This window comes from Penicilliopsis zonata, assembly GCF_001890105.1.
Source record: "Penicilliopsis zonata CBS 506.65 unplaced genomic scaffold ASPZOscaffold_5, whole genome shotgun sequence".
In the NCBI taxonomy this organism is placed as follows: Eukaryota; Fungi; Ascomycota; class Eurotiomycetes; order Eurotiales; family Aspergillaceae; genus Penicilliopsis; species Penicilliopsis zonata.
Window position 1 is genome coordinate 634,225 of NW_019208915.1, and position 20,853 is coordinate 655,077.

At 52.2% G+C, this 20,853-nt stretch overlaps 12 protein-coding genes across 12 annotated transcripts; 6 read left to right on the forward strand and 6 right to left on the reverse strand.

Moving 5' to 3' along the window:
- The first annotated feature begins 13 nt into the window (after positions 1-13).
- Positions 14-1,690, forward strand: ASPZODRAFT_131218 (hypothetical protein). Its single transcript, XM_022722701.1, has 5 exons — positions 14-128; positions 366-387; positions 512-834; positions 897-1,274; positions 1,353-1,690. Exons 1-5 carry the CDS (start codon positions 90-92, stop codon positions 1,524-1,526), a joined length of 936 nt encoding a protein of 311 aa, XP_022582177.1. The 5' UTR covers positions 14-89; the 3' UTR covers positions 1,527-1,690.
- Positions 1,691-2,033: 343 nt separating this feature from the next.
- Positions 2,034-2,642, forward strand: ASPZODRAFT_15118 (hypothetical protein; the record flags this gene model as incomplete). Its single annotated transcript, XM_022725710.1, has 1 exon — positions 2,034-2,642. One exon carries the CDS (start codon positions 2,034-2,036, stop codon positions 2,640-2,642), a length of 609 nt encoding a protein of 202 aa, XP_022582178.1.
- An 883-nt stretch (positions 2,643-3,525) lies between these two features.
- On the reverse strand, positions 3,526-4,719 carry ASPZODRAFT_15119 (hypothetical protein; the record flags this gene model as incomplete). Its single annotated transcript, XM_022725711.1, has 1 exon — positions 3,526-4,719. The coding sequence occupies one exon, from the start codon at positions 4,717-4,719 to the stop codon at positions 3,526-3,528; it is 1,194 nt and encodes a 397-aa protein (XP_022582179.1).
- Positions 4,720-6,560: 1,841 nt separating this feature from the next.
- On the reverse strand, positions 6,561-6,866 carry ASPZODRAFT_131221 (hypothetical protein). Its single transcript, XM_022722702.1, has one exon. The coding sequence runs from the start codon at positions 6,783-6,785 to the stop codon at positions 6,576-6,578; it is 210 nt and encodes a 69-aa protein (XP_022582180.1). The 5' UTR covers positions 6,786-6,866; the 3' UTR covers positions 6,561-6,575.
- Positions 6,867-6,977: 111 nt separating this feature from the next.
- On the reverse strand, positions 6,978-7,747 carry ASPZODRAFT_1743995 (hypothetical protein). The gene has a single exon (XM_022727025.1). It carries the CDS (start codon positions 7,625-7,627, stop codon positions 7,169-7,171), a length of 459 nt encoding a protein of 152 aa, XP_022582181.1. The 5' UTR covers positions 7,628-7,747; the 3' UTR covers positions 6,978-7,168.
- Positions 7,748-7,866: 119 nt separating this feature from the next.
- ASPZODRAFT_15120 (hypothetical protein) lies at positions 7,867-9,761 on the forward strand (the record flags this gene model as incomplete). The annotated part of the gene is made up of 4 exons (XM_022725713.1): positions 7,867-8,233; positions 8,303-8,601; positions 8,677-9,177; positions 9,234-9,761. The coding sequence occupies 4 exons, from the start codon at positions 7,867-7,869 to the stop codon at positions 9,759-9,761; spliced, it is 1,695 nt and encodes a 564-aa protein (XP_022582182.1).
- A 163-nt stretch (positions 9,762-9,924) lies between these two features.
- ASPZODRAFT_131223 (hypothetical protein) lies at positions 9,925-10,612 on the forward strand. Its single transcript, XM_022722703.1, has 3 exons — positions 9,925-10,206; positions 10,259-10,479; positions 10,539-10,612. The coding sequence occupies exons 1-3, from the start codon at positions 10,032-10,034 to the stop codon at positions 10,563-10,565; spliced, it is 423 nt and encodes a 140-aa protein (XP_022582183.1). The 5' UTR covers positions 9,925-10,031; the 3' UTR covers positions 10,566-10,612.
- A 219-nt stretch (positions 10,613-10,831) lies between these two features.
- On the reverse strand, positions 10,832-11,834 carry ASPZODRAFT_131224 (hypothetical protein). The gene is made up of 4 exons (XM_022722704.1): positions 11,758-11,834; positions 11,467-11,530; positions 11,344-11,404; positions 10,832-11,254 (listed from the first exon to the last, which is right to left on the reverse strand). The coding sequence occupies exons 1-4, from the start codon at positions 11,785-11,787 to the stop codon at positions 10,963-10,965; spliced, it is 447 nt and encodes a 148-aa protein (XP_022582184.1). The 5' UTR covers positions 11,788-11,834; the 3' UTR covers positions 10,832-10,962.
- A 430-nt stretch (positions 11,835-12,264) lies between these two features.
- Positions 12,265-14,354, reverse strand: ASPZODRAFT_151139 (hypothetical protein; the record flags this gene model as incomplete). The annotated part of the gene is made up of 2 exons (XM_022725705.1): positions 12,265-14,042; positions 14,117-14,354. 2 exons carry the CDS (start codon positions 14,352-14,354, stop codon positions 12,265-12,267), a joined length of 2,016 nt encoding a protein of 671 aa, XP_022582185.1.
- Positions 14,355-16,163: 1,809 nt separating this feature from the next.
- On the forward strand, positions 16,164-17,261 carry ASPZODRAFT_15123 (hypothetical protein; the record flags this gene model as incomplete). The annotated part of the gene is made up of 2 exons (XM_022725716.1): positions 16,164-16,229; positions 16,284-17,261. The coding sequence occupies 2 exons, from the start codon at positions 16,164-16,166 to the stop codon at positions 17,259-17,261; spliced, it is 1,044 nt and encodes a 347-aa protein (XP_022582186.1).
- A 97-nt stretch (positions 17,262-17,358) lies between these two features.
- ASPZODRAFT_151141 (hypothetical protein) lies at positions 17,359-19,315 on the reverse strand (the record flags this gene model as incomplete). Its single annotated transcript, XM_022725706.1, has 3 exons — positions 17,359-18,812; positions 18,878-19,091; positions 19,166-19,315. The coding sequence occupies 3 exons, from the start codon at positions 19,313-19,315 to the stop codon at positions 17,359-17,361; spliced, it is 1,818 nt and encodes a 605-aa protein (XP_022582187.1).
- A 545-nt stretch (positions 19,316-19,860) lies between these two features.
- Positions 19,861-20,783, forward strand: ASPZODRAFT_131230 (hypothetical protein). Its single transcript, XM_022722705.1, has 2 exons — positions 19,861-20,135; positions 20,201-20,783. Exons 1-2 carry the CDS (start codon positions 19,937-19,939, stop codon positions 20,716-20,718), a joined length of 717 nt encoding a protein of 238 aa, XP_022582188.1. The 5' UTR covers positions 19,861-19,936; the 3' UTR covers positions 20,719-20,783.
- The last annotated feature ends 70 nt before the right edge of the window (positions 20,784-20,853 follow it).

A 20,853-nucleotide genomic window follows, 5' to 3' on the forward strand; every position in this document is an offset into this window, starting at 1 on the left:
GTGTCTTGTTGTTTCTTGACACTCTTCTTTTTTTTTCTTTTATCTCCCCTCACTTTTCGTAGCTTGTGTTTTTTATCACAGCCGCAAAAATGGCCGCCAAGGATGACAAGTCCGTCTTCGGACTTCCCGTAAGTGCTTTGAATCCTGCTCCAAGAAGCCGGCTGGGACGCCCGGGGTCCATCAAGAGAATATCCAGAGGAGATGACAATGGGATGCGATGGATGGGAATTCCATCAAGATATACCATTACGATGTCGCTGGATGCGTTTTCTGTTGATGGCCTCTGGAGCCACGTCTTCAACAAGCTGCAATGTTTTTTTTCCCCCTTGGAATGGGCGCGCTGACAGAATTTTCTTTCTCCCCAGGGCTTCGCTGTCGACTTCTTGAGTACGTGCTTTCCATCAGTCCGCTTACCATAATCGCAATCAATCATTCTGCGAATCAACTCTCATCAGCAAGAGGAAAAGAAAATGAAAAAAAAAAATCTTCATTTACTAACTGTTTGATGTAGTGGGTGGTGTCTCCGCCGCTGTCTCCAAGACCGCTGCCGCCCCCATCGAGCGTATCAAGCTCCTCATCCAGAACCAGGATGAGATGCTTAAGGCTGGTCGTCTCGACCGCAAGTACACCGGCATCATGGACTGCTTCCGCCGTACTGCTGCCGCTGAGGGTGTCGTCTCCCTGTGGCGTGGTAACACCGCCAACGTCATCCGTTACTTCCCTACCCAGGCCCTGAACTTCGCCTTCCGTGACACCTACAAGTCGATGTTCGCCTACAAGAAGGACCGTGATGGATACGGCAAGTGGATGATGGGCAACCTTGCCTCCGGTGGTGTATGTGACTTCATATCCCATTCTTTCTCCCTCTTTCATGGATGCATTGACTAATTGTTTAGGCCGCTGGTGCCACTTCCCTCCTCTTCGTCTACTCCCTGGACTACGCCCGTACCCGTCTGGCCAACGACGCCAAGTCCGCCAAGGGCGGTGGTGACCGTCAGTTCAACGGTCTGGTTGATGTCTACAAGAAGACCCTCGCCTCCGACGGTATTGCCGGTCTCTACCGTGGTTTCGGTCCTTCCGTTCTTGGTATCGTTGTCTACCGTGGTCTCTACTTCGGCATGTACGACTCCATCAAGCCCGTCCTCCTGGTTGGCCCTCTTGAGGGTAACTTCCTTGCTTCTTTCCTCCTCGGCTGGACTGTCACCACTGGTGCTGGTATTGCTTCTTACCCTCTTGACACCGTCCGTCGTCGTATGATGATGACCTCGGGTGAGGTACGTACAACTGTTCCAATAATTACATTTCCCCCTTGAGAGTCCCCCCCCCCCCTGACTGACCTTTTCCCTCTGTAGGCCGTCAAGTACAAGTCCTCCATGGATGCTGCCCGCCAGATCATCGCCAACGAGGGTGTCAAGTCTCTCTTCAAGGGTGCTGGTGCCAACATCCTCCGTGGTGTTGCCGGTGCTGGTGTCCTGTCCATCTACGACCAGGTCCAGCTCATCCTCTTCGGCAAGAAGTTCAAATAGACGATTTAACCCGTCTTAAAACCTGCCCACACCAGTGCAGGCCTGGGGAAGGGGGTGAATGGTTCCTGACTGGGGGGAGTCCTCTCGGTTAGGGGCTACGAGAATGTCGTGGAAATAAAAGATAGAGATATGCGTCAAGGACGGTCACGTTTTACTTGAAGCATAGAGAGCAGTGTGCTATTTCCCTTTTGTACCCTTTGTACTTTACTGCCTGCAAGCTTTTTCTTAAATTTGTACTTCCATTTCGTGGTACGCAATCAATATCTGGGTTCAATTGTGCTTTTTTTATACTCTCGAAATCATATTACTCCATTGTAGGACGAATCTAAGGACAGATATCCCCGCCAGATCTCCCCCATCTGGCATCCGGTGGCGATGGTCACGTGACCTGACGTTCCTAGGTTTGAGACTCGCTGCTTGCAGCCTGCCGCAGGCAACTTCCAGCTAAAGACCTCTGCTATCCATCTCGTCCATCCCATCTCACTGTTTCCATGTTCTGCTAGAACCATGTCGACCATCACCGGCGTGCCGACCTACACCTCCGCCCCAATCAACACGACCACCACGGCCGCGGAGAACAGTCCCGAGACGAGGACCGACAGTGCAGTGCAAGGAGACTGGAATCCACCGACTACGACAGAGAATGGTGCAGCTACCACCACGTCTTCGGCACCAGCCCAGCCAGGCAGCAGGGCCAGTATCCCGGTAGAAACAGGCATACCTTTGTCAACACCAACATCTACTTCGAGTCCTCCTCCACCACCACCACAACCAGGCGCCGTCCCAGAACCTACCTACAATACAAATATCAATACCGCACCAACAGGTACACAGCCTCGCCCCTCGGTTCCCCCTCCACCCAAAGCAGGCCAAGTGGTCCCCCCCGGCGGTGGTGCTGTTCCAAACTCGACTTCAACACCGTATACATCCGTGTATCAACAGCCGCAGCAATCATACGCCTTGTCGGGCGCCCCCAATAATACAGACCCCTTCTCGGATCTAGATGATACAGACGGGTTCCTTCATTTAGCTAAATCGTGGGTGCAGAGCGCTGGTACCAAGTTGGCGGAAGTGGAGGCGGAAGTGTGGAAGAGGATCAACGATGCTCATAATTAACTGTCTTTCTTCCTTCTGAATTTCTTTGGTTTTCTATATTCAGGGCATGGCGTTGTATAAGAGTACATGCTTTACAGTCAGTCTATTACAAGAACCGTTCTAGTATTAAGATTATAAGTACAGTAGAATGCAGTGTATTCAGATATACAACCAGTCCCAGTGCGATCAACTAAGATGACCAGGAACTGGCTAGACGAACATCGGGCCGCGGCCAGTGCAATACAATCAAGATGACCAACCAGCATCCCCTCCATGCTCATCAGGCAAAATCTGCCACCCAATTCTCGAACCTGCTCGAGGCTCCATCACATCCTCCCAACATATTATTAATCATAAGCAGAATAGAAAAAAAGACGGCCATGTCGTATATGAACTGAAGAAGACACTCTCCTGTCCGGGGCAAAAACGCAGGATATTGGCGCAGACGCCGTCCGATAAATAACGCCGGCAATCCAGTAGAGAGGAGAATTCATAACCAAGTACCAGCGTGAGTATCGCAGGCCCAGTAAGGTGTGTCATAAAAAAAATTCGTTCGGAGCGAAATCACTCATTTCGCAGAAAAAACGCCGTTGTGTCCCTTATCCCTGTTGAAGCGGATATCCGAAGTCCGATTCAGTATAGACTTCGCAAGTCATTGCGAGAATCTGTGGTTCGAGCCAGTCGAACCAGGTGTGCTTGTTCTAATAAAAAGTTCTTTGTCATGTCGGCTGGGTCCGGCCTAGCTTCGACGGCCTCAAAAAAGCGAGGGAATATAATGAATGTCGTTTGTGGGCTTTCCAAGCGTAAGTGCCCGGTATTTTCGCGAGGGATGGGGTGTTTCTTGGAGGGCCAAAGAAAAGAAAAGAAAAAGCCCTCCCCCCCCCAGAGTAGAAGGAATAATTTATCACATAGAACCCAGTCGTAAAAGGGCCTCGACTGCTGCACGCTCCTCGGTATCACCAACGAGGCCGTCAGGAAGGGAAAATCCAAACTGTTGGACAGGAATGTGGAGCGGTGCAGATTTGACCAAGGTAGAGGAGGAGGACCCCAGGCGAAGTGGTTGCTGCTCCATCCGGGCAGCCAAACTCGTATGTACAAATCCACCACCGCCGGTCAAAGAACGGGCACGCAGGGCGTCGGCGCCGATTTGCGCCCAGTCTTCTTCGTCGGTCACGTCTCCTTCATCCCACTCGCCCTCTTGGACAACATCATCATCGGGGGCTTCGGAGGAACAGTATCCACGTTCATCTCCATCCAAAGACATCTTGTCGGCTTCATGTTCCAGCATGCTGACATCTTCGTGCGGGCCGTAGTCCATTTCCTCTGAATGCGAGAAGATCGCAGAATCACCGGCCATGCTGGTTCCGTAGGTGGTGCTGATACTGCCCCTTTTCATTGCCCACGGGGACATTCCTGGGATCTGCAAACCGGGCTGCTGAAAGGAATTCGAGATACTCGATGGCGGTGACGACTGCATGTGCTGGCGGTCGCGCAGCGGTTCACCCCGGCGCCGCGCATCCCAGCGACCCCAGCCCACTTTCTCAAAGATCACTTCACCGTCTAGACCACCGGCTTCCTCGGTTCCAGCGCCGTTGTTGCCACCTTTGCCTTCCAACGCCGCGACGACTATTCTCCGTGCCTTGGCTGGCGGGATGCGGGAGAAGCCCGGGACGGAGGTGGTGAGGTAACCCATGACGTGGCGAATAGCCAAGGGGCCCTGCTGGAGCAAGATATCCGGGAGGTGATACTTGGCCAGCATACCGGGAGTGATGGCGCCGGCGCTGTCCAAGTCCTGAGGTGGCTGCTGCTGGTGCCGGTGGTCGCGAGAGTCTTGCAAGTCGATGTCCGAATCCACGTGGGTGGCAGCCAGGGGAGGCGACACGGGAGAGATCGCGCCGGGTTGCCTGTTGAAGGCTTGTGGCGGGAGACCCGGCGAGATGGAGTTGGGAGGAGTCGGCAGCATTGCGAGCTGCCCAGGGCGAGAGGAACAGTTGGTGCTTCCCGAAGGAAAAACAGTGCGAGGCTTAGGAATATCCATGGAGGCGGTCTTGCCAGCAAGCGCTATCGCGATGCTAGAGGTCGCAGTCTGAGGAGCCATGGTGACTGGGATATATGTAGAATGATTATTCCTTGTCTGGAGTGGCGGGCACTGGGGTGTCAGATATGAGTCAGAAAAGGTAAAGCCGGGGGACAAAGGGGGCGAATGCGGACCGGCGACCAACAAAGAAACACGAACAAAAATTTGGGAGATAAGTAAAAAGAGGCAGTGTAGAAGCAAACTGATGCGAGGATTTACATGCAGAGAGAGAAAAAAGAAAACAAAAAACAGGAGCAAGAAAAGTATGACAAGAGGACTCACTCACAGTCGACTAGACGCAGTCTGAGCAAGGGGAGTCTGCGTAAGGGAGTAAGTAGTCGCTTGGAGATGCGATTGCGACACGCTAGCGGACGGGTGGATCTCGCGATGGGCAGGATACAGCAAGCAGAAACAACACAGGACAATGTCTGATCGAAGAGGATTATCGACAACACAAAAAGATTCGATAGCGGGATTTCTGGGCTTCTTCTTGGTCAGAAGAAGGGAAGGGGAGGGGGGGGGGGAAAGGAGGGAGGAAAGATGCCGGAGGGAGGGTAGCGTACAAGTACGCAGGCTCAGCATCGCCTGAGGCGTGACTACTGGCAACTGCACGACGCACGTCCTGGGCGTGTCTGGTCTTTCCGAATTGGTACGCTGTGCCCTGTCGGTGGTAAAGTTGGTAGGCAGGTACTGGGCTACGTAAGATTACCGAGGGATTACGACAATACGAGGCCAGACAGGAGGGCGAGCGGTGGTGGTGATTGGCGGGATCGATCTGCTGGCACAGCCAGAGGGTATCCTATCAGTGGGCCCGGGGCTGGATGTTACGCGGTGGATACGGAATCAACGAAACCGTCCAGACGAGTGGAGAGCAGGAAGAGCAAGCCGATAAAGAAAATACCAGCAGTTTGTGCGCGTGGGCCCGTTGATTGGCGGCAGGGTTCCTCGTGCGCGGGAGGGTCCGGAGAGTGGGAATTGGCTGGACAGTACTACCTCATAGGTACCTCCTAAGTATGGATGTCTCTTTGAAGAATCCAGAAAGGGCCAAAGATGTTGCCATGGCATACCATGTGTCTGTATAAGCTTTGGCATTAAATACCTCAATTATTGGAATAGGAATTTGTGAAACTACAAAACTAATTATAACTACCTACCTAGGTACCTACTAAGTAAATACTAGGTATCTAATCTACTCCTCCTAATGGTTACTACAAAGAGTGCCTGAATATCCCGACTCGGGTATATCTTTCTAATGGCACCATAGAGAGTACCTAGGTAGTAGGTAGCGCTAACTAGAGAATTGTACGTCTTTTTGTATGGATGGAGAATAACTTACTACTAGAGGATCCCCCACATTCTAATGATAAGACGTAAGTAGATACTAGATAGGTACAGAGTACGCACTACATAATTGTATCAGCTGCGAGCCACTGTAACCCCCGCTGGCGTCGATAAGCACCCGTACGGAGTACTCCGTATGTAGTACAACCCGTATCAACTCCATATACTGCGCATTACGGGACTGACTACCTAGGTACTAAAGGAGTAGCCCTCCGGATCGACGAGTAGTGGTGTGTGTCTTCCCACAAAGTAAAGTACAAGGCTGTTCCTTAGGCCCATGGAAGGGCTCAACCCTATTGCGCCAGGTGCCGGTTTGACAGCCCTCCATTGCCGCACGTGTACAAGGGGGGTTGCACACTGCGCAGCCACGCTTGTTGGCTATCAAGGACACATGTTCGTGCGGTGGTGGTGACTGGCTGCAGGATCTGAGTGGGCTGGACGTCTTGGGAAGGGGCGGGGGGGGTTCAAAAAAGGATAAATTGAACTCATGACCCCGCCGTATGCAGTACGCGCCTGTGGGACCTGGTCGTCTGACGTCAGTTGTAGAGTATTATTTTATTATTCTTATTATACGGAATAAACCGGTTTGTAATTGTGGTATTCCTACGCTGCATTGGATGTTTCCGAGAAGAATTATGGACTGCCTTGATATGTTTAGTTTTCCAAGGCCACTGGAATGTGCGTTTTGCAGATATTTGAGCTGAGCGCGGAATGCGCTGTATATTTTTAATTGTCAGCACTGTCATGTTTACTAATACTTTAAGCCTAGATCGGCTGCTGCAGACGGAGTACCTAGTACCTGGATAGTCAGCATGTACAATAACCACTAGTCAGTCTACTATAGTATTGTTCTGTAATGATGAATAATGCAAAACATTTATCCTAATTATAGAGTGGGGTAGCAGATCAAGTATGTATAATATAACTCATGGTGGGATACTCCATACTTCCAAGGTTCTCTCTCATATGTTAGGTAGTATAAAGGGCGCTTTTTTGTATACTAAAAACCAAGGCAAACCCACAATGACGCATGCTCTTTGATACTCAGCATAGTGAGTGATACTTGAGGATGATGTCTAGAATTTACACACCTCAAGTGACCCCTGACATTTCTCTCTATGCTTGCTTTTTACTCTACCACTATTTTTGTAGTGGTCATGAATAAATGCAAGCTCAGAAATAAAATAGTCCTATTGTATGTTTGTGTAGCATCAAATTTTATATTTATGTACCCCATCCGGCTGATACCGGCATAAAATATAAAAAGACCACCAATACAACGGGTCCAGATGGCTGACGAGCAAACGAACGAGACAGGGTTGATTGGATATTGAAAGCCAATGAACCCCAGGTCAAACAGAGACCAAATAAGCGACTGACAGCATAGCACTCCAAATTCAAGGAATCTGATTCCACTGAGGCCTAGCCAGATGCCTATCCTAGCAATATACAGGAGATTTTGGAATACGGAATATGTACCAAAGACCAAGAGGCTTACTAAGACATAATGCATCACGTGTTGCAATAGATCACCGCCTGCCCTATTCAGAATCTGGCTTCTTCCGATCTTATCGGCGACGGGACACATCCGAAGCGACACTCTCGGATACCCGGTTGATCCTTCGGAATGTCACGTTGCGGGGTTTGATTTTGCAAGACAGCGTATATCAATGTCTTGCTCACGCCCTGTGATCCAGGTAGCCGACACGGCTAGTGTGCACTCACGGGCGAAGGGTCTGGAATTGGTTCGGTTGTGATAAGACTCTTCGTGAAAAGGTGCCCGAAACTTGACTACTACTCTACTACTACTCTCTATCCAGAAACATCATGGGAGTGAACGCGTACTCTCCAACCAATGAGGCTGGGCGTATCTTTGCCCTTCTCTGCGATCAAGCAGAGAAGCTCAATCTGCCCTCGGCCGCAGTGGAGGGGAAGGATGCCGTGTCCTTCTGCTCCGACTACGACCAGGTCTACTTCCCGATCCCCTTCAAGGAGACGGAAACCCTTGCCGCGTTGAAAGGCATCGAGGGCTCTGTGGCGGCGGCCATTGCAGATCTGCGCTTCGGACACACCCAGGAAAACCGCCATGTGAAAATCAATCTGGAACGGGCCACCGCGTTTGGCTGTCAGGCGTACATGGCCAAGGTGGATGGTCTTTCGAAGCTGGATCCCCAGGTCAAGACAAAGCTCAAGGGTAGTTACACATACAGAACTGTTTTTAAGACAACAAAACAAAGGGAAATACAAGACTAACGTGAACTAGATACTGATCTGCTAGCTGCACAGTCCAATGGGTATCGTCGGATGTCTGCAAATCTGTACAGAACAAAGAACGAGGGCGAATTCTACCATATCCACGGGTCCCTCGAAGCCACGACAACGCTAAACATGATCGGTCTGGAGGGTCACCGTCCCGATTTGACTGATTACGAGGATGTTATCAAGGTGATCGAGGCTCATGTGCGTAAATTCACGTCGGCCGAGCTCGAGGACATGAACCGCGAGAGACGGCAAGCAGGCGTGCCTGCGTTGAAGTATGAAGAGTTCATCAAAACGCCTCACGTAAGGATTTATATCTTTTATTCCTTCCCCCCCCCCCCTAATAGCATCAATACTGGCATTAAACTAACATTTTAGGGCGCGCTCAATGTGCAATCACCACCGTGGACCGTGGACCGTCTCAAGGGCGACTTGCCTCCCACCCCCTTCCCGGCCAGTAAAACCGGTAGCAAGAGGATTCTTGAAGGCGTCAAAGTCCTGGAGCTCTGCCGTATCATTGCTGGACCGACAGTCACCCGTGTCTTGGCCGAGTACGGTGCCGACGTGTTGAAGATTACCAGCCCGAACCTGTCCGATGTCCCCTTCTTCCAAGTCGACGGCAACATGGGTAAACACGCAGCCGACCTCGACCTCAAGAGCGCCGAGGGCCGCCGTCGCTTCGAGGAACTGCTGGCGGATGTCGACGTCGTTGTCGACGGTTACCGGCCCGGTGCGATCGAAAAGCTGGGCTATGGACCCGAGGCGCTGGCCGCGCTGGCCGAAAAGCGTGGCAAGGGCATTGTCTACGTCAACGAGAACTGCTTTGGCTATGAGGGTGAATGGGCGGGACGTGCTGGATGGCAGCAAATCGCAGACTGCGTATGATTGAATTCTCTTCCTCATTCTCCAGTTCCCATTATTAATACTTCTTCTAGGTAACTGGAGTGGCATGGGCACAAGGCCAGTTCATGGGCAATTCAACCCCGGTTGTCCCCCCCTTCCCCATCTCCGACTACGGCACAGGCTGCATGGGCGCCATTGCCGCCCTGACGGGATTGTACCACCGCGCCAAAACCGGCGGATCGTACCACGGCAAAGCATCGCTGATGCACTACGACCTCCTCCTCTTCGCGGTGGGCCCGTACTCGCCAGAGATGCAGAGGGAGCTCCGTGACGCCCAGCCGGCCGAGTTCTTCCAGCTGCGCCACTGCGACAGCGTGGACCGGATCTCCTCGACCGCGCTGAAGATCATGCAGGCTCGCTTCCCGCACCTGTACGTGGCCCCAGGCAACGCGGAGGGCAAGCCTGCTCTCACCGAGAAGTGGTATTCCAAGGCGTACGGGGCGGAGATCGAGGTCGTCACCCCCGTGGCGGAAATCGACGGCGTCGACAACACCTTTGTTCGTGCCAGTAGACCTAATGGAAGCGACGAGGCTAACTGGGAGTTTACCACGAGCGATTAACTCTAGCCCAGACATAGTTTAATAGACATATACTAGACCAGACTAGACATAGACATGTATACTTACAAATAGAAGTTGGTGTCACGCCATGAATATCGGAAGCGCATCGGAAAAGCATCGGATCGGAGGAATAACAATTAGCCATGATCCATAGATACACCAACTATTACTACTAAGAACTACAGAGTATATGTAGAGTTTATAATACTGTCAAGATATCCTCGAATACGGACTCATCCATACACTACCTACTTACCTCACTTATCTACAATGTCCATCCCCTACGATCCCACGCTGGCCCCCTCGACAGCCCCCGCAATCACCTCGTTCCTCGCCTCCTTCTACGCAACAAGCGACAATGAAGCCCTGCATGAGAAATACGCCGACTCCTTCACGCAGGATGCAACCTTGATCATGGCTTCCAAGGTGGCTACGGGCAGTGAAGGTACCTCCTAGACCTTTTTGAATATAGAAGATACAGAGTATTGATGCAGTAGAAATCCTCTCTCTCCGCCACGGACTATGGACGCATGTCTTCTCGCGCAGTCATAGCGTCTCGAGACTCTACTTCGGGGCGCAGGATAGCGTCATGTTATACGGCAAGGTGGTGTATACGCTTAAATCGGACAAGGAGAGGGAGATTGAGGTTCCGTGGGCGGCGAGGGCGGATTTTGTGCTGGAGCCGGTGGTTCGAATGAGGTTTTATCAGGTTTACTTGGTACTAATGCCCCCTGCCCTTGGAACTGATTCGCATCACAAAATACTAACAGTATATAGGGCCCATCGGCGCAATCTGGAAAATAATACTTCGTACTGCAGTTTAGCTTACTCATGCATGAAATTGAAGATGCTTTTTCTTTTATTCAGACAGACGTAGGTATCGGGTTCAAGAGGTAATGAGATATGTTCGAAGTCGAGACAGTTGAGCCAGTCGAGCCAGCAGAGCGGTAGAGGAAATTAATTGGTTCCGGGAATTCATTTTTGTTTGTGTTTTTTTTTTTAAAATTCGGCTCTTCACTCATTCCCCTCTGATCGTGAATCGTTCATTCCATCTTCTACCGAGGACTGCCTCCCAAATAAAAACCCAGACCAGGAAGGGAAACACGACAGGCGAGAGGATAAAAAGAGAAGGTTAAGAAAAAAAAAAAAACAAGAAAGGGGCCATCAAAGAAAACGATGCTTCATTCTTTATTTTTTTCTTCTACTCGTCATCCTCCTCCTCCTCGTCGACGGTGGTCTTGGCGATACGGTCCAGATCACGCTGGCCGCTCTCGGTGATGCGACGGCCACCCTTGTCCTCATCGGTCTCCAGAACACCGATCTTCTCGAGGGCCTGAACGACCTTGCGGTCCACGGAGCCGGAGGCGTCGACGTGGTGGGAGGGGCGCGAGCCACGGTTCTTGGCAGAGCCGTGCACCTTGCGGAGGCGACCGACACCGACGGTCTTGCGGAGGTAGATGTGACGGGCAACGGAGGCGGCGCGGACGTAGAACCTATCAGATCATAACATATAATATCAGCATCAATTTCGAAAAAATATATATATATCCGTAATTCTCTTTTGAAGCGTGGGGTTGAATACCAGTCAGCGTCCTGGGGAGGAAGCTCGTTGGAGGCCGAGGTCTTGACAGTGTCAACCCATCCTAATCATCGTCAATTTCTCTCCTTTTTTTGATTCAGCTTTTTTCTTTCGAGACGGACGAACCAGGGACGGGGAGCTTTCCCTGACGCTTCAGGAAAGCGGAGTAAGCAGCAATGAACTTCTGCGCCTGTGAGGGTGTCAGCTCAATTCTATACAGTAATCCAGCGCCAGTATTCGAATCTCCCATATCCCATCTGATCTCAAGGTTGATTTGAATAGAATCCAACACCAGTCTGCAAATCCTGAGACTAATCCTGCTCTTCCTCTCCTCTTCCTCTTCTCTTCCCCATGTAGCCCGTGTTTCTGAATATCCCTGGCGCTGAAAACAAAACGGCAAAGGCAAAAAGCACTTACGTCCACATCGCGAACGGTGACACCACCCATATTGACGACTTTTGAACCTCGAAGGGCGGAAAACTCGACGAGAAGAGGAGTTGAAAAAGGGGGGAGGGCGGGAGGGTGTGGTGTCGTCGTTGGTCGAAGTCGAAGTCGTTCGATCTGACGGTGCTCGACTGCGCGAAATTTCGGTTCAAAGGCGGTTGTGCCTCGATGGGGCTTGGCGGGCTTCTCTGTGTGGGTGGCTCGCTTAGCCTGTTCGGGAACGTACCCTAATGATGCCTCAGGCCACTAGAGTACAACCACGGAGTACCCAACTAGTTAACTAAGTACCGATGGCTCTAGGCAATAATGTAGTTATCATTAATAATATTATCATCTGATTATTTCAATATAATGGCAATACTCTAAGGTGATATTATTCTATACTTATAGTTACATTCTCGTCACTCATCATGTTAAAAGACAGCCGAAAACACCGCCCATAAAAACCGTCCACCAGTTGATAGATACCATTAATACACACTACAGGGTAGGAGCCTTCTTCAGGCCGACGCAATAACGCACAAACAAGGTGTCGATGAAGTGGCCGTGGCGGATGCCAGGCGGGCGCTGGCGCTCGAATTCATCGATCGCATCTTGCACGCTGTACCCTCTCCGCTCGATCAGGTAGCAGACGATGAGGAACCCCGTGCGGTTGAAGCCGTAGTGACAATGGACCCCGACCAGAGGGCGCGGGCGGGAGGGGTCGGCGTTGCTCTTCTCCATCTTGGCGGTGATTTCGTTCTGCAGCTGGTCGACCAGGGCGATGAAATCACGGGTCTCGTCCGGCGTGGGAGGGATCTTGGAGACCGTCGGATGCTTGTGGTAGTGGATCCCGCCCTTCTCCAGCTGCGCCGGGTTGTACACGGGATTCTCGTGGCTGATGTCGATGACCGCGTGGATCTTGTCCTTGTACTGCTGCGAGAAGAGGACGGGGTTGTGCTCCTCGTCGACCTCGCGCAGCATCTTGAGGGCGACAAAGGTGTCCGCCATGGGCTGTGACACAGGTGTGACCTTCTTCCACTTGGCCAAGTTTTTCACGTCCCATTTGCCGGACGTGTTCAGGTACTGCAGCTGCCAGCCGAGGTTGAGCCGCTCGTCCACATGCTGGTGGATGAAATCCTGGATGATCCCGGCCAAAGTCCGGTAGGTAGCACGGTCATAAAGCAGAGCGTGCGAGGCGGGCGCGGGAAGAATTGCCGTCTTAACGACACGGCGCCGCTGCGACAGCCGCCCGCCCGCTTCCTTCTCCAAAATCGGTTGCACATTTTGAGAGGCCTCGACCCCGTATTCTTCCTCGTGAGCGAGGCGATCGTATGACACCTGGGTCTGTCGGTCATGAACCTTGGATGCGTCGGGAACAGTGTTGCTCTGCTCTGTCAGTCTGTTGGCTGGGAGATGGCCGAAGAACCGGAGAATTTCCTGTACTTCCACCGGTTTGGTGACCGAGTCGGCTTCGCCAGCGACTAGTAAGACAGGAGTTTGGATGCCAGCCCAAACGTCGCCGCCGGGCAGGCCGCCGATGGGGTTCCCGTTCTCGTAGCGGGGGAGAGTCCCCCATGCCATCCGCCTCCACACAGGAGTCTTGCTTTGTTTGTTATAGCGGACCTGGAGCTCTCTGGTGTCGGGATCGGCATCCATGCCGACCAAGCGGGCTACACTGGCGCTGCGCGAGCCACCGCGACGGTCCCAGGCGCGCCAGAGGTCAAAGATAGGTTCTGGGATGTGAAGTAGGCGACGGAAGGTGGTGGTCTGTTTGGGACTTGGAGGCGCTGCCTTGGGACACACGGCCACCAGGCCCAGAATATGCTCTTGGAGATCCAAGCCAATCTTGGAGGCAGAGGACGCCAGCAGAGCAGAGAGTGAGCAGCCCATACTGTGAGCCACCAGGACCACGCCCTGACCCGCTGCCTTGTCGCGATGCTGGTCGATGGCAGTGGCCAGCAGCTCGGCCAACGCATCCACGGTATACGCGTCCCAGGTATCTGGGGCAAAGCGTGAAAGACCGCAGCCTGGCAGGTCGATACCGAAGCAAGGGCCAATATTCGACAAGCTGGTCAGGAGGTGATGGAATTGGGCCAGCGAGCCTCCCAAGCCATGAACAAAGACCAGGAGCGGGATTGGCAACGGGACCGAGGGAAGCTTGGCCATTTGCGGATGTGGGCAGTAGAATGTTCTGATTGATGGATAGGTGGCGATGGATGTAGTGTAGGAGAGATATGTCGAATGTTTCTTGAGCAATCCGGGGTCGGTGGACAGTGCTGCGATTGTCAGTCTCAACAACACAATATATATATATATATATATATATATATATATATTAAGAAAGGCATACCATCTGTAGAACGTTCCTGGTGCTGAGGCCGAGTGTCCTTCTCAGTCACTGCGGCCTCTGTTCCATTGTGTAGGGAACCATTGCTGTCATATTCTTCCTCCTCGGATGAGACAGCGGTTCCGGCCGTATGGTTAGAGTAGTGACTAGGGGAGAAACGACGAATGGCCTTCTTCGACGAAGATACAGACGAGGAGCGCTTGCGGCGGCGCAGCAGCGAGAAGATACCACAGCCAGCCATGGTGAGGAAAGTGGTCCAGAAGATGATCTTCTCCCAAGTCAAACGGCCATCACACAGCCGACGAAGGGCGATCGACGAAGCACGCAATGAATGCTTTACGTGCAGAGTAACTGATGCCGCAGCAGCAGTAACAGATGAAGAAGCGGTAGTAGCAATAGGAAAAGAAGAAGAAGAGGCAGAGCCCAAGTGATCCCCCCCCATGGCTTGCAGGGCGTCCCGACGGAGCGGTTCAACTTATACTGATCCTACCTATGGAGTAAAGGTAAGGTTAGCTTCACTCCCTCCCCTGAGGGAGGCCCGACGGCTGCCAATGGCAAGGACAAGCGGCGCCAGCTGATCTGCGGCGGTTCTGGATCGCCAACCGTCGTCGAGTGGACACTGCGGGAAACTTCCAGGGAGAAAGTGAGGCGGAGAGAGGAGAGTGGGAAGACTCAGGCAGGGTGAGACTGTGGGATGGGCAGGGCGGAACCGGGCAGTTCCTGTTGCAGTTGCTGTTGCGGAGCCAATAAGGACGGCGAATGGCGCACGTTGTGAGCTCGCGGTCTGGCAGGAGGTACTGGTATAGATCACCTGGTGACTCGTAACAATATCGGATGTCGTACGGAGTATTTGATACACCGTAGACAGTGCGACGTGATTGTGTCACTGGAATATCGAGAACAGTATCCTGGTCTCTACCTAGACTCTACCTAGGTGGTGAGTAAAAGCTTCTGAAAACCCGTTAAGATCCCTGCAGTGGTTAGCAAGAATTGAGTCACTGTCTTAGGTAGGTTAGGTAGGTACTAGGTAGTAGGTACCTAAGTACTAAGGTACTACTAAGGTACGTGGTAGCAATAGTACCAGCGGACACTGAATACTGGTAGTACAAAGTACCTCACTTACAGATAGATGGATGTAGGTAGGCAAGGAATTCCTCTCTCACAGTGTGAACTGGCCTGTCACGGCAGGGAGCAGAGGACCGTGGAGGATCTGCGATGGCAAACTCGGTCGGGCTGGGCGGCCACTCGGATGGCGTCAGAGGGGGCATACTTGTGAGGGCGGGTTCTGATTGGTTGGATTTTAGAGTTGGCAAGATAAAATAAAATATAAAATATAAATATAAATATAAATATAAATATAAATATAAATATAAATATAAATATAAATATAAATATAAATATAAATATAAATATAAATATAAATATAATATCAATATAATATAGATATAATATGTAGATCGCCATGGATAATAATTAATATGGTATATTGGAATTGCAGAATAGTTACTCTACAGTGTACACTGTACACTACCTAATGTATAAAGTAGTTACTACCTAGTACTTTATATTCTAGCAGTTACTAGGTCTAGTACTATCTGTAAGGTCCAGTTCTCATAGTTCACGCCTTGCCAGTGTCCATTAAATAAACTCTCCACTAGACATTCGAAAATTCCAGAACAGACGGATCCATGATCTGGTACCGTTGATCTATTTCAGTTTGTAGTACGCAGATACACATAACTATAGTGTAGTACTGTCCTATCTGCAAACACCATTAAACCACAAATATCAAGTATTAATAGTGACTTCTACTACTCTACTGCTCTACTACTCTACTACTCTACTATAACCGGAATTAGCTTATCTCCGGCTGCTAGAAGATGCTTAAGATCATGATACGAATTATTTGAATCCTCGTCTCATAGGTAAACGGGAACAGCTCGGTTTACGAGCCCGGAGATAACTGTATATGCCGGGTGGTAAGTATATAATAACACTGTTTATTCCAGTTTACACCAATACACCAATACATAATATACTACCTAAGCAAATGACCAGTGCCAAAGACCAGCCTGCGGGCTTTACGAACCAGATCCAGCATGTTGCTATCATCGGGGTACGGGTGTCTCTCTCTATAAAAGAATACTCTCTAAAGGAATGCTGATAATAGGCCGGCGGCTCCGTGGGAAAATATATAGCAGAAGCATTACTCCAAACCGGCAAACACACCGTGACAGCCGTGACACGAGCAGAGGGGACGAACCCCCTCCCCGCCGGCATGCGCAGCGTGACAGTCGACTACGACGAGGAAGATAGTCTGGTGAACGCCCTCAAAGGCCAGGACTGTCTCATAATCACGCTGGCAGTCACAGCCCCAAGAGACACACAGACAAAACTGGTGGTTGCCGCCGCGAAGGCGGGCGTGAAATGGGTGATGCCTAACATCTGGGGGTGCGATGTGCTACACACCGGTTTGGCACAGGACATCCCCGGCTGGAACGAGTCCCGGAAGTTCCTGGCAGATGGGATGGTTGAGAAAGCGGGTTTGGCGTGGGTTGGCCTCGTCTGCGGCTTCTGGTACGAACATAGCCTGCTGTTGGGACCGGATGGGTTCGGCTTCGACTTTGCCCGCAAGAAACTCGTCTATTTTGACGACGGTACCACTCGCATCAATATCAGCACCCAGGCTCAGTGTGGTCGTGCGGTTGCCGCTCTGCTTAGTCTGAAGGTTTTCCCGGAAGACGCTTCTTCTTCTTCTTCTTCTTCTTCTTCTTCTTCTTCGCTGACGTTGTCTCACTGGCGGAACAAGACCGTATACATCTCTAGCTTTCTTTTGAACCAACAGGATATGTTCGCCAGCTGGAAGCGGGTGACTGGTGACTCGGACGCCGACTGGTCTGTCGAGCATGAGTCCAGCAGCGAACGTTACGAGCGAGGATTCGCCCTGCTCAGGGCTGGCAACCCTGCCGGGCTCGTCAGGGCCATGTACTCGCGTGTGTTTTATCCGAACGGAGGCGGCGACTTTGAGACCCTGCACGGGGTAGACAATGCCTTGCTTGGTCTTCCTGTCGAGGATCTGGACGAGCAGACTCGTAATGCGAAGGCGATGGTCGATCGGGGATACAACTACCGGACGAACCGGAACTAGTACTTTGATCATTGATACGACGCAATAGAATGAGAGCATCAACGGTACAGTTGCTACATAATTATTTTTGTCATGGAAAAAAAAAAAACGTTGTCCTCTAGAATAAATCTGTCATGGCTCCATGCGACGCATCCCCCACCAGCCGGGCATATTTGGCCAATACGCCACGGGTGACATGCGGCACTGGAGCCCGCCATTCACCTAGCCGGCGGGCAATCTCCTCGTCCGTGACGTCCATGGAGATGGTGTTGTTCTCGGCGTCGATGGTGATGACGTCGCCGTCACGGACGACAGCGATGGGCCCCCCCGCGGCGGCCTCGGGCACGATGTGGCCGACGATGAAGCCGTGGCTGGCGCCCGAGTAGCGACCGTCGGTGATGAGGGCGACGTTGGTCAGACCGGCGCCCATGAGCGCGGCGCTGGCCTTGAGCTGCTCTGGCATGCCCGGACCGCCCTTGGGACCCTCGTAGCGCACGACGAGCACCAGGTTCTCGCCGCGGGGGATCTCGCCGCGGTTCAGCGCTCCACCGAGCTGCACCTCCTTGTCGAAGACGCGCGCCCGCCCCGTGAACCGGGTGCCTTCTTTGCCGGTGATCTTGGCCACCGCCCCGCCGGGCGCGAGGTTGCCGCGCAGGATCTGTAGGTGACCCGTGGATTTGATCGGGTTGTCCAGCGGGCGGATGATGGCCTGGTCCTGCGGCAGCGAGGGCCACGAGGCCACGTTCTGCGCCAGCGTCTTCCCCGTCACCGTGGGGATGTCGCCGTCAAGCAGGCCCGCGGCGATCAGCAGCTTCTGCACAGAGGGCACGCCGCCGATCTCGTACAGGTCGGCCATGTAGTACTTGCCGCTTGGTGACAGGTTGGCGATGAAGGGGATCTTGTTGCTGACTCGCTGGAAGTCGTCGAGCGTCAGCTCCACCCCGGCAGTGCGCGCCATGGCAAGGAAGTGCAGCACGCCGTTGGTGCTGCCGCCCAGGGCCATGGTCATGACGAGCGCGTTCTCAAAGGAGCGCTTGGTCAGCAGATCGCGCGGCTTGATGTTCTTCTCCAGACAGACGCGGATCGCATCCGCGGCTTTGACGCACTCGCGCATCTTGGTCGGCGACTCGGCGGGAGTCGACGACGAGCCGGGCAACGAGAGTCCCATGGACTCGATGGCCGTCGCCATCGTGTTGGCCGTGAACATGCCCCCGCATGCTCCGGCGCCAGGACACGCGTGCCGTTCCAGATCGTCCATGATCTCGTCCTTGGTCTTGCTAGTGTCCCCGCCATCGTCCGGTTGCCGCAGTGTGTTGTACGCATATGATCCCGCTGCCTCAAAGCACGACGAGATGTTGACCGGTTTGCGAAGCAGGTCGGAGTATCCGACCTGGATCGATCCTCCGTAGATCATCAGCGACGGGCGGTTGTGTCGGGCCATCCCCATCACCACACCCGGCATATTCTTGTCACAGCCCGGAATCGCAATGCACGCGTCGTGATACTGGGCACACGTCACGCTCTCGACACTATCTGCGATGATTTCTCGAGTCTGCAGAGAAAACCGCATTCCTGGTCTGTCAGTTTCCGAGAAAGATCGCAATAGCCAAGGCAAAGCCGAGGGGGTGATCTCTCACCCTCGCTGCCCATTGAGATCGCATCCGACACTCCAATAGTATTATACTGCCACCCAAGCATGTCCTTCTCCACCACAGCCTTCTTCACCGTCTTAGCCAGACCCATGAGATGCATGTTGCATGGGTTTCCCTCCCACCACACCGAGGCGATTCCGACGTGCGGACTCTTCGACATTACCTCGTTATTCGGCACGCCGGCTGCATACAGCATTGCCTATAACATGTCAGAACCAAAAGCTAGAATCAAAAACTACAGTCAAAACTAGAGTCAAAGCCAAATCTACCCACCTTCGCCCCGGGAAAGTCATGGCCGCTGGTGATAGTGCTGGAGAAACGGTTCAACGCAAGCGAACCATCCGCATGCCTCGTCCCTTCTGGAAGACAGGGGAACTTCAAATACCTGTCTTCCGAAAAGGAGTCCGTCTTGGAGGGATCCATATCTTCCAGCTTGCCAGTAGAGTGCCCGCTGCCTATAGAAGTACAAAGTAGATACTACCCAGTGGTTATATCTCAACGTTGGACAACTCAGACTCAACCTGCACTTTAACGACTGTACCTCCGACGAAGACAAGCGTTAACCTTCCAATATATAGCTGATTCCAGCGCCCCAAAGCCCGAGGGGTTCGTCGGTTGCGATGATTGCCGAGGGGGAGGGAAGTTGTTCACGGCGAGTCTCCGTTGCGGGGAAGAATTGACGTATAAGAGAGAGGGGATTACTAGAGCATTCAGGCACAGGCACGTAGCTACCTGACTATGGAATTAAAGAATATCCGGTAAATAAGATACTCTTTATCATTTATTACTGTAGGTACTCTATATTTATTCTCTTTTCTAAGATAGTGAAGAAGAATAGCCGGGAGTTTCGGATAGCTCTGGAACTACCGAGCAGTCAGACTACCGTTGACCAGAAGGAGATACAAGACTCCTATTCATATTAACTGATATATGCTGTCTGGCCATGGCTTCAGGCTTCATGAATTTCATCGAACTGTAGAGAAGACCTCGTATTGTATTGCAATTGCAATTGCAATTGCAATTGCATCTGGCAGTGGTTACGTCATGGTCATGACAACTTCGCCCCAGCAAACAATAAAACTATCTTCTGAATACACTGATTCTTTTCATCTTCTGAATACTCTGATCTTTTCATCTTCTGAATACTCTCATCCTTTCCATCTTACTCATTTGATCATCATGTCGACCGACGTCTTACGCACTGCTCAAGCTGTAGGGATCATCGGGTCAGCTCTTGCCTCAGGTATCTTCAATACTACTCACTCCCCGAAAGGAATCTTCTTGCAGCTCTTCTCTGACAAAAAACAGGAGGAATCTTCTCATTCTCCTTCTTCACCGTCCCTGCCCTCGTCCTCCCTGCCCGAAACCCAGAGACACCCCTTACACCACTCACGGAACCAACGCCCGGTTCCTCGCTCCCACACATCACACACCAATGGCTCGCCTGCTATAACATGGGGAAATCCACGCTGCCCTTCCTGGCAGGCACCTCGGCGGCAGCGTACGCCTATCTAGCCTGGGCGTTGCGTGATCAGTCCGATTTCGCCTCCGGAAGCTACCTGATTGCTGCCGTGGCCTCGGCGGGGATCATCCCCTACACGCTGCTGGTGATGGGGAGAACCAACGCCCGGCTCGAGGCCCATGCGACGAGAGACGATCCCGGGCATATCCGGGTGGAAGAGAAACAGGCTCTTCTGGGGCGCAGGGAGGCGGAGGACCGCGAGGTCCCTGCCTTGCTGGTGAAGTGGTCGGCACTGAACGCTACACGGGCGATTTTTCCTTTGATCGGGGCTGCTGTCGGGTTTTACGCGACGATTTCGGTGTAATTTATGGGTTGTTAACTCTGTCTGCATATGTTGAGCTAAATTGGAATGACTAAATTGGAATGTGTTTATATATAATTAAACCTCCGTAGGGGTATGGGTATCTATGTAACGAACTATATGCATCTGACGAGTGCT